The sequence below is a fragment of the Hyperolius riggenbachi genome, chromosome 5, assembly GCF_040937935.1.
Source record: "Hyperolius riggenbachi isolate aHypRig1 chromosome 5, aHypRig1.pri, whole genome shotgun sequence".
Classification (NCBI taxonomy): Eukaryota; Metazoa; Chordata; class Amphibia; order Anura; family Hyperoliidae; genus Hyperolius; species Hyperolius riggenbachi.
Genome location: NC_090650.1, coordinates 448,580,327 through 448,600,536, shown reverse-complemented (window position 1 = coordinate 448,600,536; position 20,210 = coordinate 448,580,327). Strand labels below are relative to the sequence as shown.

Here is a 20,210-nt window from a genome sequence, read left to right as displayed (position 1 = left end):
GGCGTGCCTGCGCAGTGGCTTGGAGACTCTCGTGGTCGAGCAGCTGTGGCTCACAGCACATAACAGGCGTGCCTGCGCAGTGGCTTGGAGACTCTCGTGGTCGAGCAGCTGTGGCTCACAGCACATAACAGGCGTGCCTGCGCAGTGGCTTGGAGACTCTCGTGGTCGAGCAGCTTTGGCTAACAGCACATAACAGCCGTGCCTGGGCAGTGGCTTGGAGACTCTCGTGGTCGAGCAGCTGTGGCTCACAGCACATAACAGGCGTGCCTGCGCAGTGGCTTGGAGACTCTCGTGGTCGAGCAGCTGTGGCTCACAGCACATAACAGGCGTGCCTGGGCAGTGGCTTAGAGACTCTCGTGGTCGAGCAGCTGTGACTCACAGCACATAACAGGCGTGCCTGCGCAGTGGCTTGGAGACTCTCGTGGTCGAGCAGCTGTGACTCACAGCATATAACAGGCGTGCCTGCGCAGTGGCTTGGAGACTCTCGTGGTCGAGCAGCTTTGGCTCACAGCACATAACAGGCGTGCCTGCGCATTGGCTTGGAGACTCTCGTGGTCGAGCAGCTGTGGCTCACAGCACATAACAGGCGTGCCTGCGCAGTGGCTTAGAGACTCTCGTGGTCGAGCAGCTGTAGCTCACAGCACATAACAGGCGTGCCTGCGCAGTGGCTTGGAGACTCTCGTGGTCGAGCAGCTTTGGCTCACAGCACATAACAGGCGTGCCTGCGCAGTGGCTTGGAGACTCTCGTGGTCGAGCAGCTGTGGCTCACAGCACATAACAGGCGTGCCTGCGCAGTGGCTTGGAGACTCTCGTGGTCGAGCAGCTGTGGCTCACAGCACATAACAGGCGTGCCTGCGCAGTGGCTTGGAGACTCTCGTGGTCGAGCAGCTGTGACTCACAGCACATAACAGGCGTGCCTGCGCAGTGGCTTGGAGACTCTCGTGGTCGAGCAGCTTTGGCTCACAGCACATAACAGGCGTGCCTGCGCAGTGGCTTGGAGACTCTCGTGGTCGAGCAGCTGTGGCTCACAGCACATAACAGGCGTGCCTGCGCAGTGGCTTGGAGACTCTCGTGGTCGAGCAGCTTTGGCTCACAGCACATAACAGGCGTGCCTGCGCAGTGGCTTGGAGACTCTCGTGGTCGAGCAGCTGTGGCTCACAGCACATAACAGCCGTGCCTGCGCAGTGGCTTAGAGACTCTCGTGGTCGAGCAGCTTTGGCTCACAGCACATAACAGGCGTGTCTGCGCAGTGGCTTGGAGACTCTCGTGGTCGAGCAGCTTTGGCTCACAGCACATAACAGGCGTGCCTGCGCAGTGGCTTGGAGACTCTCGTGGTCGAGCAGCTTTGGCTCACAGCACATAACAGGCGTGCCTGCGCAGTGGCTTGGAGACTCTCGTGGTCGAGCAGCTGTGGCTCACAGCACATAACAGGCGTGCCTGCGCAGTGGCTTGGAGACTCTCGTGGTCGAGCAGCTGTGGCTCACAGCACATAACAGGCGTGCCTGCGCAGTGGCTTGGAGACTCTCGTGGTCGAGCAGCTGTGACTCACAGCACATAACAGGCGTGCCTGCGCAGTGGCTTGGAGACTCTCGTGGTCGAGCAGTTGTGGCTCACAGCACATAACAGGCATGCCTGCGCAGTGGCTTGGAGACTCTCGTGGTCGAGCAGCTGTGACTCACAGCACATAACAGGCGTGCCTGCGCAGTGGCTTGGAGACTCTCGTGGTCGAGCAGCTTTGGCTCACAGCACATAACAGGCATGCCTGCGCAGTGGCTTGGAGACTCTCGTGGTCGAGCAGCTGTGGCTCACAGCACATAACAGGCGTGCCTGCGCAGTGGCTTGGAGACTCTCGTGGTCGAGCAGCTGTGGCTCACAGCACATAACAGGCGTGCCTGCGCAGTGGCTTGTAGACTCTCGTGGTCGAGCAGCTGTGGCTCACAGCACATAACAGCCGTGCCTGCGCAGTGGCTTGGAGACTCTCGTGGTCGAGCAGCTGTGGCTCACAGCACATAACAGCCGTGCCTGCGCAGTGGCTTGGAGACTCTCGTGGTCGAGCAGCTGTGACTCACAGCACATAACAGGCGTGCCTGCGCAGTGGCTTAGAGACTCTCGTGGTCGAGCAGCTTTGGCTCACAGCACATAACAGGCGTGCCTGCGCAGTGGCTTGGAGACTCTCGTGGTCGAGCAGCTTTGGCTCACAGCACATAACAGGCGTGCCTGCGCAGTGGCTTGGAGACTCTCGTGGTCGAGCAGTTGTGGCTCACAGCACATAACAGGCGTGCCTGCGCAGTGGCTTGGAGACTCTCGTGGTCGAGCAGCTGTGACTCACAGCACATAACAGGCGTGCCTGCGCATTGGCTTGGAGACTCTCGTGGTCGAGCAGCTGTGACTCACAGCACATAACAGGCGTGCCTGCGCAGTGGCTTGGAGACTCTCGTGGTCGAGCAGCTGTGGCTCACAGCACATAACAGGCGTGCCTGCGCAGTGGCTTGGAGACTCTCGTGGTCGAGCAGCTTTGGCTCACAGCACATAACAGGCGTGCCTGCGCAGTGGCTTGGAGACTCTCGTGGTTGAGCAGCTGTGACTCACAGCACATAACAGGCGTGCCTGCGCAGTGGCTTGGAGACTCTCGTGGTCGAGCAGCTGTGGCTCACAGCACATAACAGGCATGCCTGCGCAGTGGCTTGGAGACTCTCGTGGTCGAGCAGTTGTGGCTCACAGCACATAACAGGCGTGCCTGCGCAGTGGCTTGGAGACTCTCGTGGTCGAGCAGCTGTGACTCACAGCACATAACAGGCGTGCCTGCGCAGTGGCTTGGAGACTCTCGTGGTCGAGCAGCTGTGACTCACAGCACATAACAGGCGTGCCTGCGCAGTGGCTTGGAGACTCTCGTGGTCGAGCAGCTGTGGCTCACAGCACATAACAGGCGTGCCTGCGCAGTGGCTTGGAGACTCTCGTGGTCGAGCAGCTTTGGCTCACAGCACATAACAGGCGTGCCTGCGCAGTGGCTTGGAGACTCTCGTGGTTGAGCAGCTGTGACTCACAGCACATAACAGGCGTGCCTGCGCAGTGGCTTGGAGACTCTCGTGGTCGAGCAGCTGTGGCTCACAGCACATAACAGGCATGCCTGCGCAGTGGCTTGGAGACTCTCGTGGTTGAGCAGCTGTGGCTCACAGCACATAACAGGCGTGCCTGCGCAGTGGCTTGGAGACTCTCGTGGTCGAGCAGCTGTGGCTCACAGCGCATAAGAGGCATGCCTGCGCAGTGGCTTGGAGACTCTCGTGGTCGAGCAGCTGTGGCTCACAGCACATAACAGGCGTGCCTGCGCAGTGGCTTGGAGACTCTCGTGGTCGAGCAGCTGTGGCTCACAGCACATAACAGGCGTGCCTGCGCAGTGGCTTGGAGACTCTCGTGGTCGAGCAGCTGTGGCTCACAGCATATAACAGGCGTGCCTGCGCAGTGGCTTGGAGACTCTCGTGGTCGAGCAGCTGTGGCTCACAGCACATAACAGCCGTGCCTGGACAGTGGCTTGGAGACTCTCGTGGTCGAGCAGCTGTGACTCACAGCACATAACAGGCGTGCCTGCGCAGTGGCTTGGAGACTCTCGTGGTCGAGCAGCTGTGGCTCACAGCACATAACAGGCGTGCCTGCGCAGTGGCTTGGAGACTCTCGTGGTCGAGCAGCTGTGGCTCACAGCACATAACAGGCGTGCCTGCGCAGTGGCTTGGAGACTCTCGTGGTCGAGCAGCTGTGGCTCACAGCACATAACAGCCGTGCCTGGGCAGTGGCTTGGAGACTCTCGTGGTTGAGCAGCTGTGGCTCACAGCACATAACAGCCGTGCCTGGACAGTGGCTTGGAGACTCTCGTGGTCGAGCAGCTGTGGCTCACAGCACATAACAGGCGTGCCTGCGCAGTGGCTTGGAGACTCTCGTGGTCGAGCAGCTGTGGCTCACAGCACATAACAGGCGTGCCTGCGCAGTGGCTTGGAGACTCTTGTGGTCGAGCAGCTGTGACTCACAGCACATAACAGGCGTGCCTGCGCAGTGGCTTGGAGACTCTCGTGGTCGAGCATACCGGATGAGCTTGCTGGATATGTTCCAGGGTCCATGTGTGGCAGTGGCGGTGGAGGGAGGACACGGAAGTCTCCTGACCCCCCAGCAGCTTCTCTCTACCGAGTGATCTACATTTTATTTGAACCGCCTTTGCTTCACACAAAAGCAAATCTGAACATAAACAGATGAGATAAAGGATTGTATGTATGTGCTAACTGAAGCCTGGTAGACACGTATGAAGCATGTCGCCCGGCGGGGATCGGGTTCTGATCTCTCCAGAGACATTGTAGGGCTGAAGCTGTACAGAGGCATCGCTAGTCTGCAGGCTAGTGAAGTATTCTGTTGCTATGGGGAGGGCTAATGACATCATGTGATGGTCAGGGTGAGTAAGGATGACAATGTTCTCAGCCAGCGATCGGTCAAATGTATTCCCCAGTGTGATGGCTGAAGTATCAGGAGCCAACGTACACACACTAGGTTCTCAGTAGAGGCAGTCGTCGTTGGCAGACTTTTGTCTAGCGTGTGTACAGGGCTAAAGGCGCTCCAGGGATCACAGTCTTCTCTTTGTTTTAAAGCGGGATTGTCACCATAAAAATCACATTTCAACAGCAACTGGTCTGAGTGTATTAAGTGATAAAGATGCTAATCCTGCATTCAAAACTTTCAAAACTTTTTCTGCTGTTATGGTTTGGAGTTATCACAAACCTTAGGCGCACTGGCCCTTTAATTGCCATTGCCAAAAAGTTGCATGCTGGGGGATCTTTTTATCTATAATATATTCCTCATCTTCCTTTTATTTCCCCCTCCTTCTAATGACATAAGACAGGCACTTCCTAGTTTAGACCTCAGTGGGAGTGTCTGAAGACTCTGGGAGGAGGGCGAGTAACAAATACACAATTAGCAAGAGGAGAAAAAAAAAAGGATGAGGGAGGAAATTATGTCAGGATTAGCTTCATTCAAAGGTAACCAAGATGGAAACTGCCTAGAATAGGATTCTCTGCTTTTCCTCTATAGAATTCCCAGGAATCATATCGTGGACAGTGCTATGCATCTGTAATGTAAATAGAACTAGTATTTATCTACTTATATATGTGTTTTTTATTTCAAGGTTAGCATGGGTGTCACTTGTTCTTTAACCCCCTTGGCGGTATGAAAAATACCGCCAGGGGGCAGCGCAGCAGTTTTTTTTAAATTATTTTTTTTTTAAATCATGTAGCGAGCCGAGGGCTCGCTACATGATAGCCGCTGCTCAGCGGCATCCCCCCAGCCCCGCCGATCGCCTCCGGCGATAGGCGATCAGGAAATCCCGTTCAAAGAACGGGATTTCCTGGAGGGCTTCCCCCGTCGCCATGGCGACGGGGCGGAATGACGTCAGCGACGTCGGGACGTCATTGGGAGACCCGATCCACCCCTCGGCGCTGCCTGGCACTGATTGGCCAGGCAGCGCTCGGGGTCTGGGGGGGGGGGGGCGCGCGCGCGCCGCACCGGATAGCGGCGATCGGGCGCGCGGCGGCGATCGGGGTGCTGGCGCAGTGCTAGCTGCGTCCAGCAAAAGTGCTAGCTGCGTCCAGCAAAAAAAAAAATTAAGTAAATCGGCCCAGCAGGGCCTGAGCGGCACCCTCCGGCGGCTTACCCCGTGTCACACACGGGGTTACCGCTAAGGAGGTTAAAGGTTAAATATCTAGGTTTAAGGTCTGTCTGTCTCTGGTACATGACTGCTGACTTTTTATGGTTGTTCAGCTCCCATACAGACACATCCTGATATTTTGCTTTCTGTACTCAGATGTCTGTTTATCTCAGCCCTACGGGAGATTTATAACCTCTAGTTCATTATCAGTGCACATCATGTTACGGTCCCATGACCACACTGCAGAGAACCTGTCATGTACAGCCCTGAACAGTGAGATGAAAGGAATGCAGACTAGGTCTGTACATCTGTACACAGGCAATTGTCTTATAGTGAGCCTCTAAACCAGATGACCCCAGTGGTAACACTCGAAGGAACAGAAACGCTGGCTCGTCTCACAATCTGTATCCCCAGGGCCGGACTTCTGGGAAGGCCACAAAGACCATGGCGATAAAATCAGATAAGATAAGAAGGGTGGCAGGACTTGGAGAGAGAAGAGGTCATATGTCAAAGTAAATCATCTCTTCTGGTCCCGCAGCGCAGCCAGTCAGCGCCCTGCTCTGCACTAATAGCTGAATTCCAGAGTTCCCCAATCCCTGCATCTCTCTCTCACTTCCTGATGTGTTCTAACAATCAGGATCAATCATAACGGTCACCTGATAATCCATTCCTCTGTATGATAGACTTACAGATCGATGTGAGAAATACAAACAATACATACAAACAAAACATGCACCGTCGGTGGGCCCCGAGGACAGGGCTGGGGAACACCGCTTCAGATGGCCAAGATCCTCAAAGGCCAATTCATTGTCCTTATTAACCTGTGAAAATGCCGCATCCAGCTTGGGACATCTATCCCAAGTCTTGACATCTTCCTCTATAATGGAAACCTTTTCATAAATCCCTTTGACATAAACAACCTTCTGTCTGGTAATTTCCACTGACTTAGTATGGTATTTTTTGTAGATCTGTGTATAGGGAAAGTTAATGATTCCTTTGGCTCAATCCCCTGATACAACCTATCATGCATAGATACTGCTTCAGATTTCTTGGATTCAATATTTAAAGTTTTATTAATAGCCAAGATCAGCTGTTCCGTCTCATCCGCCGGAAACCTAAACCTAGAGATCTTTTTAACCTCCGTCTGGCTGTCAATACTTTTAGCAGAAGAGTCTGATTCATCATCATTATCTTCCTCTTCACCCTCCATATCCTCTTCTTCAGAGGAAGATACCATATTTCTCTTTGTACTTTTACTCTTATGTTTTATAGGATGAGACTCCCTGGTATCTCTACGGCCGGTATGGTTGTCCGGAACTACTGCCTCTGTTGCTGGGGGGATAGCAGAGGCAAACACCTCTTTTAAAGATTTAATTGTGTCTGCCATTTCCTTTTTTTACAGCTGACATTAATTCCTCCTTTAAACCCCGATTGTTCTTGTATTAACTTTACTAAACAAGGCTGGCAAAATTGCTTATTATAATTATGGGCCATCTTTGCATCACAGAGCTGGCACCGCCTCCTTGGCTTTGTCGGCTCCCTAGGCTCCCGGCCCTATAATAATCAAACAACAAACATAATGTCATTCCTTTTCTCAAACTAAAAGGAAAATCACCCTGGTGCCCGTATATCAAGAGTGATAGTGACTTTCACCAGGGAGAGCAGGAACATTAAGAGATCTATCATATACACAATTGTATCAGATTTCTATATCTATCTATCTATCTATCTATCTATCTATCTATCTATATATATATCTATCTATCTATCTCAGCATATAGTACTCATAATTGCCCATATACTAATGATCTCCATATCATTATACACATATCTATGTGGCAATACTATAGCAATATCCATATGAATAATCTGTACCAGCATACTATCTATGAAATAGCTCTTACAGACCTCAGATCAGACGCTAAGCAGGCTATTCAATGTATACTGCATAGTCTTAACTTTTATAACAGACCTCAGTACAGACGCGGCCTAGGCGTACAGCTCATACCATATAGGTCACCAAGCCTCCGCCACGCTTACCTTTCCTGGCTCCTGCTTAGCGTCCATCCCGCTCCGTTCAGCACACGAACTGGCAAGCCATGCGGGCTTCCGGCGTCTCTTCCCCCACGCGACCGGAAGTGACGCAACGTAAGGGCGGAAGTACGTCATGCGTACGCCGCTACTGAGGGCAATCAGCTGCCTACCCTCTGGAGGCCCGCATGACTTCCCGCGTCACCTCCGGCGCGCCATTAGCCTCCAACTCCACGGGAATCATGGACGCCGCGCGTGTCCTCCGGATCCGCCACAACTCGGGCAGCCAGGACAGCCATGGGAGAAGGTAGTCTTCCTTTTTCTCCCCTCCGGACCACCACACCTCTCCAGGCAGGTCCACCATTCGCCGCCAACCGGGTCCCAAACACACCTGGTCTGACGGACCGGCGAGCGACAAGAGCACTCCTTGTTCCTGGAACAGGAAACGTCAACTGGTGATCGAGGGGTTGGACAAAGATTTATAGAGTACTCTATCTGGACGTTTCCTGTTCCTGGGAGGAGCCTGTCGTTCTCGTGGTGGACCTGTCCTGGAGGTTAAAGGAAAAATACCAGAGATTTACATTACAAAGCAGATAGAACTAAGTTCTGCTGAGTTTTAATGCAGGAATTCACAAACATCAGTGAGCTCGGCTAGTTTCTTCACCTTCTCTATTACAGCTGTGACACTGACCCCAGCAGCTGTTAATTACTTTCTTATCGAACCCTAATGTATGACTGTTTCTTTTCCTAGCCAGCAGTGAACTCTTCTCTGCTTCAGTTAACTCTTTCTTGACTCATTTTCTGTCCTTCAGCTCCTACCATCTATGAGAACTGCAGGAATAAAAATGCTGTTTGCTTCCCTTTCATTGCCAAACTGTCACTGTCACCTGAGCTGTTACTACCTCTATGTTGGTGTTTATGGTTTGGTATTCTTCTACGTTCCTGTAGCAGTAGAGCATTGTACCATCTTAGCCATCAGCGAAAGCAGAAAGTTTTGAATCAGGATGAGACCATTTATTGGTTTCAAAGAAAAAGAGTAATCTTTCTGCTAATAAACCTTCTTCAGACTTTGTTCCTGTATACTGTCAATATGTTAGAGCACACCACCATATGTACATTCAGCATTCAAAAGAGATGCATAGATTGGTGACAGCAGGCCTAGGGCACTGGAAAGTATAAATCCGGCCCTGTGTATCCCACACGTGTCCACTGGATAACTCACCAATCACTGTCTGCAAAAAAACTGGGTAAAGGTTCCCTTTACAAAATGCACCCTAAGGACTGCTGCCAGCCAAAGACTGCTGCCCACAATGGACTGCCCCCCTCCCCCCAGACTGCTGCCCACTGATTATCCCACACCATGTCTACTGCCTGCCAAGGACTGCTGCACACAATGGACTGCTGCCCACTCCTCCCCCCCAGCTGCCTGCCAAAGACTACTAACCACACCCCGCCCCTCTCCCCTGACTGCAGCCCACGAATGACTACCCCACGCTAAGGAGTACTGCCTGGAGCAGCAGAAACCATGTTCCATTCACACATTACCTCCAAGTATTCCACCTCCATGTCATCAGTGTGGGGCCCCTCCTCCTCTTCTGGCTCCGCCTCTTCTGCTCTCTCCTCCTGGGAAATATGTTGCTCTTGGTATCCAGCAGATGCCGTACTCCCGCTGTGCTGAGATTCTCCGCTATGGCTGGAATCCCCGCTGAGACGCTTATCCTGTGAGACACATCGCATATCGGTGAGAACCTGGATCACTATTCCTGAACTGGGGAGAGAAGACAAGGAGGAACATGTAAGAGGTCGCTCACCTCATCACTGGGGGACACGGCGTCAGGTTTAGCAATGAACCCCTCATTTCTGCGTTCCTCCATTCCTTTCTTCATCACCTTCAGTTCACTAGGATGTGGCGTCGCTCTCCTCTGCAGGCCCTGAAGGATGACATCACACAACACAGGCCCTGAGAGAGGACATCACACAACACAGGCCCTAAGAGATGACATCACACAACACAGGCCCTGAGAGAGGACATCACACAACACAGGCTCTGAGAGATGACATCACACAACACAGGCCCTGAGAGAGGACATCACACAACACAGGCCCTGAGAGATGACATCACACAACACAGGCCCTGAGAGAGGACATCACACAACACAGGCCCTGAGAGAGGACATCACACAACACAGGCCCTGAGAGATGACATCACACAACACAGGCCCTGAGAGAGGACATCACATAACACAGGCCCTGAGAGATGACATCACACAACACAGGCCCTGAGAGAGGACATCACATAACACAGGCCCTGAGAGAGGACATCACACAACACAGGCCCTGAGAGAGGACATCACATAACACAGGCCCTGAGAGATGACATCACACAACACAGGCCCTGAGAGATGACATCACACAACACAGGCCCTGAGAGATGACATCACACAACACAGGCCCTGAGAGAGGACATCACACAACACAGGCCCTGAGAGAGGACATCACACAACACAGGCCCTGAGAGAGGACATCACACAACACAGGCCCTGAGAGATGACATCACACAACACAGGCCCTGAGAGATGACATCACACAACACAGGCCCTGAGAGATGACATCACACAACACAGGCCCTGAGAGATGACATCACACAACACAGGCCCTGAGAGATGACATCACACAACACAGGCCCTGAGAGATGACATCACACAACACAGGCCCTGAGAGATGACATCACACAACACAGGCCCTGAGAGATGGCATCACACAACACAGGCCCTGAGAGATGAAATCACACATCACAGGCCCTGAGAGATGACATCACATAACAGGCCCTGAGAGATGACATCACACAACACAGGCCCTGAGAGAGGACATCACACAACACAGGCCCTGAGAGATGACAACACACAACACAGGCCCTGAGAGATGACATCACACAACACAGGCTCTGAGAGATGACATCACATAACACAGGCCCTGAGAGAGGACATCACACAACACAGGCCCTGAGAGAGGACATCACACAACACAGGCCCTGAGAGAGGACATCACACAACACAGGCCCTGAGAGAGGACATCACACAACACAGGCCCTGAGAGAGGACATCACACAACACAGGCCCTGAGAGATGACATCACACAACACAGGCCCTGAGAGATGACATCACACAACACAGGCCCTGAGAGAGGACATCACACAACACAGGCCCTGAGAGAGGACATCACACAACACAGGCCCTGAGAGAGGACATCACACAACACAGGCCCTGAGAGATGACATCACACAACACAGGCCCTGAGAGAGGGCATCACACAACACAGGCCCTGAGAGATGACATCACACAACACAGGCCCTGAGAGATGACATCACACAACACAGGCCCTGAGAGATGACAACACACAACACAGGCCCTGAGAGATGACATCACACAACACAGGCCCTGAGAGAGGACATCACACAACACAGGCCCTGAGAGAGGACATCACACAACACAGGCCCTGAGAGATGACAACACACAACACAGGCCCTGAGAGATGACATCACACAACACAGGCCCTGAGAGAGGACATCACATAACACAGGCCCTGAGAGATGACATCACACAACACAGGCCCTGAGAGATGACATCACACAACACAGGCCCTGAGAGAGGACATCACACAACACAGGCCCTGAGAGAGGACATCACACAACACAGGCCCTGAGAGATGACATCACACAACACAGGCCCTGAGAGAGGACATCACATAACACAGGCCCTGAGAGAGGACATCACATAACACAGGCCCTGAGAGAGGACATCACACAACACAGGCCCTGAGAGATGACAACACACAACACAGGCCCTGAGAGATGACAACACACAACACAGGCCCTGAGAGATGACATCACACAACACAGGCTCTGAGAGATGACATCACACAACACAGGCCCTGAGAGATGACATCACACAACACAGGCTCTGAGAGATGACATCACACAACACAGGCCCTGAGAGAGGACATCACACAACACAGGCCCTGAGAGATGACATCACACAACACAGGCCCTGAGAGATGACATCACACAACACAGGCTCTGAGAGATGACAACACACAACACAGGCCCTGAGAGAGGACATCACACAACACAGGCTCTGAGAGATGACATCACACAACACAGGCCCTGAGAGATGACATCACACAACACAGGCCCTGAGAGATGACATCACACAACACAGGCCCTGAGAGATGACATCACACAACACAGGCCCTGAGAGATGACAACACAGTCACATATACATGAAAAAAGGTGTCTGTAAAAAAGGGTACAGGGGATTGCCACTATTAGAATATCGCTAAAATTAACGATATTCTACCACTGGATTTTGATAGTAAAATATTAGTAATATTTACTAATATTTTACTATGGCTAAACCGAACCCTACTCTCACACAGAACCCTTCCCTGGTGGTGCCTAACCCTAACCACCCCCCTGGTGGTGCCTAACCCTAACCACCCCCCTGGTGGTGCCTAACTCTAAGATACCCTAAGATACACATTAGGGCAGACCCCTCCAACATCTTCAAGAAGGCCCTCAAAACTCACCTTCTGGCCTACTACCCCTCACAAGTGCTCTAAACCCACAGCTGAACTCTAATCCCCTACCTTTCGTGTCCCTACTGTCATCTAGATTGTAAGCCTTTGGGCAGGGTCCTCCTCCTTTTGTGTCCTACCTGATCATGCACCTCCATTACTGTGAACCCATGCTATGCATCTGAGTGAACCTAACTTGCCTAATCTCCATGCTCCATCCAGTGACTGACTAAGCATTACCTTGTACTCATACTGTGCTGTGTGATCTCCATGCTCCCCTCCAGTGACTAAGCATTACCTTGTACTCATACTGTGCTGTGTGATCTCCATGCTCCATCCAGTGACTGAGCATTACCTTGTACTCATACTGTGCTGTGTGATCTCCATGCCCCATCCAGTGACTAAGCATTACCTTGTACTCATACTGTGCTGTGTGATCTCCATGCTCCCCTCCAGTGACTAAGCATTACCTTGTACTCATACTGTGCTGTGTGATCTCCATGCTTCATCCAGTGACTGACTAAGCATTACCTTGTACTCATACTGTGCTGTGTGATCTCCATGCTCCATCCAGTGACTAAGCATTACCTTGTACTCATACTGTGCTGTGTGATCTGGTCTTTCTTGTATTCCTGTATTGTCATATTGCTGTTTGTCACCCCTAAATATTGTCTGTAACCTAAACTAATGTCCAGCGCTGCGTAATACGTTGGCGCTTTATAAATACAATAAATAAATAGTGGTGCCTAACCCTAAGCCCCTCCTGGTGGCGCCTAACCCTAATACTCCGCTGGTGGCGCCTAACCCTAATACTTTGCTGGTGGCGCCTAACCCTAATACTCCGCTGGTGGCGCCTAACCCTAATACTCCGCTGGTGGCGCCTAACCCTAATACTCCGCTGGTGGCGCCTAACCCTAATACTCCGCTGGTGGCGCCTAACCCTAATACTCCGCTGGTGGCGCCTAACCCTAATACTCCGCTGGTGGCGCCTAACCCTAATACTTCGCTGGTGGCGCCTAACCCTAATACTCCGCTGGTGGCGCCTAACCCTACCCCCCCCCCCCCCCCCGGCAGTGCCTAACCCTAAGACCCTTCTGGTGGTGCCTAAACCTAACCCCCCCCCCTCCCCGGTGGCGCCTAGCCGTACCCCTATCCCCTGTGATAGGCTGTGGGCACAGGACCGCTGAAGGGGGATGGTAGGGTCCTAGGTAAGTTCAGTTTTTTTTTAATTTACTTTAGGTTCCATTTAAATGCTTCCAGGGATGGAGTTGTTCTGATTGGATGTGGCAAGGCGTTCTAAAGTGTAGGGGTAGCATGGCCGAGGGTTCTACCACAGAAGGTTTTGTATGACTTGTATGTATGTGAATGGTCAGAGTTTCTCACCCTCCTCTCTGCTGCGGCCTCGTCGTCCTCCTCATCAGCCCCAGGGCCGTCCTGGAACTGAATCATACTGACCCGGTTGAGGTTTCCATCTATCCAGCTGTCATCCACACTGTTCTGCAGCGGGCTCTCTGAAAAACACGAGACGGAGGTGACAGAGGAAATATCTCCCAGAACGTCAGACAAATCCCTCAATGACAAGAAACAGAAAGGAGTGAGCTGGTCAGGCCGAATGTATGCACTATATGTGTGTTACCTATTCATATCTACGTCTGTGTGCTGTGACACTGTACACACGGAGGCACGAGAGACATGACTGTATCTACATGTGTGCTGTGACACTGTACACACGGAGGCACGAGAGACAGGACTGTATCTGTGTGCTATGACACGGTACACACGGAGGCACGAGAGACATGACTGTATCTACATGTGTGCTGTGACACTGTACACACGGAGGCACGAGAGACAGGGCTGTATCTGTGTGCTATGACACGGTACACACGGAGGCACGAGAGACATGACTGTATCTACATGTGTGCTGTGACACTGTACACACGGAGGCACGAGAGACATGACTGTATCTACATGTGTGCTGTGACACTGTACACACGGAGGCACGAGAGACATGACTGTATCTACATGTGTGCTGTGACACTGTACACACGGAGGCACGAGAGACAGGACTGTATCTGTGTGCTATGACACGGTACACACGGAGGCACGAGAGACATGACTGTATCTACATGTGTGCTGTGACACTGTACACACGGAGGCACGAGAGACATGACTGTATCTACATGTGTGCTGTGACACGGTACACACGGAGGCACGAGACATGACTGTATCTGTGTGCTATGACACGCTACACACGGACGCACGAGAGACAGGACTGTATCTATATCTGTGTGCTGTGACACGGTACACACGGAGGCACGAGAGACATGACTGTATCTACATGTGTGCTGTGACACGGTGCACACGGAGGCACGAGAGACATGACTGTATCTACATGTGTGCTGTGACACGGTACACACGGAGGCACGAGAGACATGACTGTATCTACATGTGTCCTGTGACACGGTACACACGGAGGCACGAGAGATATGACTGTATCTACATGTGTGCTGTGACATGGTACACACGGAGGCACGAGGCATGACTGTATCTACATGTGTGCTGTGACACGGTACACACGGACGCACGAGAGACAGGACTGTATCTATATCTGTGTGCTGTGACACGGTACACACGGAGGCACGAGAGACATGACTGTATCTACATGTGTGCTGTGACACGGTACACACGGAGGCACGAGAGACATGACTGTATCTACATGTGTGCTGTGACACGGTACACACGGACGCACGAGAGACATGACTGTATCTACATGTGTGCTGTGACACTGTACACACGGAGGCACGAGAGACATGACTGTATCTACATGTGTGCTGTGACACTGTACACACGGAGGCACGAGAGACATGACTGTATCTATATCTGTGTGCTGTGACACTGTACACACTGACGCACACTCGCGAGACATGACTGTATCTATATCTGTGTGCTATGACACTGTACACACCGACGCACACTCGCGAGACATGACTGTATCTATATCTGTGTGCTGTGACACTGTACACACTGACGCACACTCGCGAGACATGACTGTATCTATATCTGTGTGCTATAACACTGTACACACCGACGCACACTCGCGAGACATGACTGTATCTATATCTGTGTGCTATGACACTGTACACACCGACGCACACTCGCGAGACATGACTGTATCTATATCTGTGTGCTATGACACTGTACACACGGATGCACACTCGCGAGACACGATTGTATCTATATCTGTGTGCTGTGACACTGTACACACGAACGCACGCACACACAACATGACTGTATCTATATCTGTGTGCTATGACACTGTACACACCGACGCACACTCGCGAGACATGACTGTATCTATATCTGTGTGCTGTGACACTGTACACACTGACGCACACTCGCGAGACATGACTGTATCTATATCTGTGTGCTGTGACACTGTACACACTGACGCACACTCGCGAGACATGACTGTATCTATATATGTGTGCTGTGACACTGTACACACCGACGCACACTCGCGAGACATGACTGTATCTATATCTGTGTGCTGTGACACTGTACGCACCGACGCACACTCGCGAGACATGACTGTATCTATATCTGTGTGCTATGACACTGTACACACCGACACACACTCGCGAGACATGACTATCTATATCTGTGTGCTGTGACACTGTACACACCGACGCACACTCGCGAGACATGACTGTATCTATATCTGTGTGCTGTGACACTGTACACACCGACGCACACTCGCGAGACATGACTGTATCTATATCTGTGTGCTATGACACTGTACACACCGACGCACACTCGAGAAACATGACTATCTATATCTGTGTGCTATGACACTGTACACACGGAGGCACGAGAGACATGACTGTATCTATATCTGTGTGCTATGACACTGTACACACCGACGCACACTCGCGAGACATGATTGTATCTATATCTGTGTGCTGTGACACTGTACACACCGACGCACACTCGCGAGACATGACTGTATCTATATCTGTGTGCTATGACACTGTACACACAGATGCACACTCGCGAGACATGACTGTATCTATATCTGTGTGCTATGACACTGTACACACCGACGCACACTCGCGAGACATGACTGTATCTATATCTGTGTGCTGTGACACTGTACACACCGACGCACACTCGCGAGACATGACTGTATCTATATCTGTGTACTATGACACTGTACACACGGATGCACACTCGCGAGACATGACTGTATCTATATCTGTGTGCTATGACACTGTACACACCGACGCACACTCACGAGACATGACTGTATCTATATCTGTGTGCTATGACACTGTACACACCGACGCACACTCGCGAGACATGATTGTATCTATATCTGTGTGCTGTGACACTGTACACACCGACGCACACTCGCGAGACATGATTGTATCTATATCTGTGTGCTGTGACACTGTACACACCGACGCACACTCGCGAGACATGATTGTATCTATATCTGTGTGCTGTGACACTGTACACACGGACGCACGCACACACAACATGACTGTATCTATATCTGTGCGCTATGACACTGTACACACCGACGCACACTCGCGAGACATGACTGTATCTATTTCTGTGTGCTATGACACTGTACACACCGACGCACACTCGCGAGACATGATTGTATCTATATCTGTGTGCTGTGACACTGTACACACGGAGGCACGCACACACAACATGACTGTATCTATATCTGTGCGCTATGACACTGTACACACCGACGCACACTCGCGAGACATGATTGTATCTATATCTGTGTGCTGTGACACTGTACACACGGACGCACTCACACACAACATGACTGTATCTATATCTGTGTGCTATGACACTGTACACACTGACGCACACTCGCGAGACATGACTGTATCTATATCTGTGTGCTATGACACAGTACACACGGACGCATGCACGCAAGACATGACTGTATCTATATCTGTGTGCTATGACACTGTACACACCGACGCACACTCGCGAGACATGACTGTATCTATATCTGTGTGCTGTGACACTGTACACACCGACGCACACTCGCGAGACATGACTGTATCTATATCTGTGTGCTGTGACACGGTACACACGGACGCACACTCGCGAGACATGACTGCATCTATATCTGTGTGCTGTGACACTGTACACACGGAGGCTCGCACGCGAGACATGACTGTATCTATATCTGTGTGCTATGACATGGTACACACGGACACACGAGAGACAGGACTGTATTTGTGTGCTATGACACTGTACACACGGAGGCACGAGAGACAAGACTGTATCTACATGTGTGCTGTGACACTGTACACACGGACGCACGAGAGACATGACTGTATCTGTGTGCTGTGACACGGTACACACGGACGCACGAGAGACATGACTATCTACATGTGTGCTGTGACACTGTACACACGGAGGCACGAGAAACATGACTGTATCTACATGTGTGCTGTGACACTGTACACACGGAGGCACGAGAGACATGACTGTATCTACATGTGTGCTGTGACACTGTACACACCGACGCACACTCGCGAGACATGACTATCTATATCTGTGTGCTATGACACTGTACACACCGACGCACACTCGCGAGACATGACTATCTATATCTGTGCGCTATGACACGGTACACACCGACGCACACTCGCGAGACATGACTGTATCTATATCTGTGCGCTATGACACTGTACACACCGACGCACACTCGCGAGACATGACTGTACCTATATCTGTGCGCTATGACACGGTACACACCGACGCACACTCGCGAGACATGACTGTATCTATATCTGTGTGCTGTGACACTGTACACACCGACGCACACTCGCGAGACATGACTGTATCTATATCTGTGTGCTATGACACTGTACACACCGACGCACACTCGCGAGACATGACTGTATCTATATCTGTGTGCTATGACACTGTACACACCGACGCACACTCGCGAGACATGACTGTATCTATATCTGTGTGCTGTGACACTGTACACACCGACGCACACTCGCGAGACATGACTGTATCTATATCTGTGTGCTATGACACTGTACACACCGACGCACACTCGCGAGACATGACTGTATCTATATCTGTGTGCTGTGACACTGTACACACCGACGAACACTCGCGAGACATGACTATCTATATCTGTGTGCTGTGACACTGTACACACCGACGCACACTCACGAGACATGACTATCTATATCTGTGTGCTGTGACACTGTACACACCGACGCACACTCGCGAGACATGACTGTATCTATATCTGTGTGCTATGACACTGTACACACGGAGGCACGAGACATGACTGTATCTACATGTGTGCTGTGACACTGTACACACGGATGCACACTCGCGAGACATGACTGTATCTATATCTGTGTGCTATGACACGGTACACACCGACGCACACTCGCGAGACATGACTGTATCTATATCTGTGTGCTATGACACTGTACACACCGACGCACACTCGCGAGACATGATTGTATCTATATCTGTGTGCTGTGACACTGTACACACGGAGGCACGCACACACAACATGACTGTATCTATATCTGTGCGCTATGACACTGTACACACCGACGCACACTCGCGAGACATGACTGTATCTATATCTGTGTGCTATGACATGGTACACACGGAGGCACGAGAGACAGGACTGTATCTGTGTGCTATGACACGGTACACACGGACGCACGAGAGACATGACTGTATCTACATGTGTGCTGTGACACGGTACACACGGAGGCACGAAAGACATGACTGTATCTACATGTGTGCTGTGACACTGTACACACGGAGGCACGAGAGACATGACTGTATCTGTGTGCTGTGACACGGTGCACACGGAGGCACGAGAGACATGACTGTATCTACATGTGTGCTGTGACACTGTACACACGGAGGCACGAGAGACATGACTATCTACATGTGTGCTGTGACACTGTACACACGAGGCTCGCACGCGAGACATGACTGTATCTACAGTGGGACGCGAACGTTTGGGCAACCTTGTTAATCGTCATGATTTTCCTGTATAAATTGTTGGGTGTTACAATAAAAAATTGCAGTTAAATATATCATATAGGAGACACATACAGTGATATTTGAGAAGTGAAATGAAGTTTATTGGATCTACATACACAGGTGAATCCAATTATGAGAAAGATTATTTAAGGGGATCAATTGTAAGTTTCCCTCCTCTTAAATTTCTCTGAAGAGTAGCAATATGGGGGTCTCAAAACAACTCTCAAATGACCTGAAGACAAAGATTGTTCACCATCATGGTTTAGGGGAAGGATACAGGAAGCTGTCTCAGAGATTTCAGCTGTCGGTTTCCACAGTTAGGAACAAATAGAGGCTCAGGCTCAGTTCAAGTTAAGGCTCAAAGTGGAAGACCAAGAAAACTCTCGGAATAGACAGAAGCAACGAATGGTGAGAACAGTCAGAGTCAACTTACAGACCAGCACCAAAGACCTACATCATCATCTTGCTGCAGATGGATCGTTCAACCATTTGGCACACTTTACACAAGGAGATGCTGTATGCGAGAGTGATGCAGAGGAAGCCTTTCTCCGCCCACAGCACAAACAGAGCCGCTTGAGGTATGCTAAAGCACATTTGGACAAGCCAGCTTCATTTTGGAATAAAGTGCTGTAGACTGATGAAACCAAAATTGTGTTATTTGGGCATAACAAGGGGAGTTATGCATGGGGGACAAACCACACAGCATTCCAAGAAAAACACCTGCTACCTACAGTGAAATATGGTGGTGGTTCCATCATGCTTTGGGGCTGCGTGGCCAATGCAGGGACTGGGAATCTTGTCAATGCTGAGGGACGCATGGATTCCACTCAGTAACAGCAGATTCTGGAGACCAATGTCCAGGAAT

General features: G+C 51.2%; 1 protein-coding gene across 13 annotated transcripts in view; it reads right to left on the bottom strand.

Moving 5' to 3' along the window:
• The window catches only part of SCRIB (scribble planar cell polarity protein), a 399,297-nt gene that overhangs the window by 262,903 nt on the left and 116,184 nt on the right, over positions 1 to 20,210 (bottom strand). For all 13 annotated transcript variants that reach the window (XM_068238215.1, XM_068238207.1, XM_068238205.1 and 10 more), the window contains exons 12-14: positions 13,667 to 13,794; positions 9,523 to 9,642; positions 9,257 to 9,430 (exon numbers count right to left, since the gene is read on the bottom strand). In XM_068238215.1, coding sequence (XP_068094316.1) covers positions 9,257 to 9,430; positions 9,523 to 9,642; positions 13,667 to 13,794 — 422 coding nt within the window. The remainder of the gene's footprint in view (positions 1 to 9,256; positions 9,431 to 9,522; positions 9,643 to 13,666; positions 13,795 to 20,210) is intronic.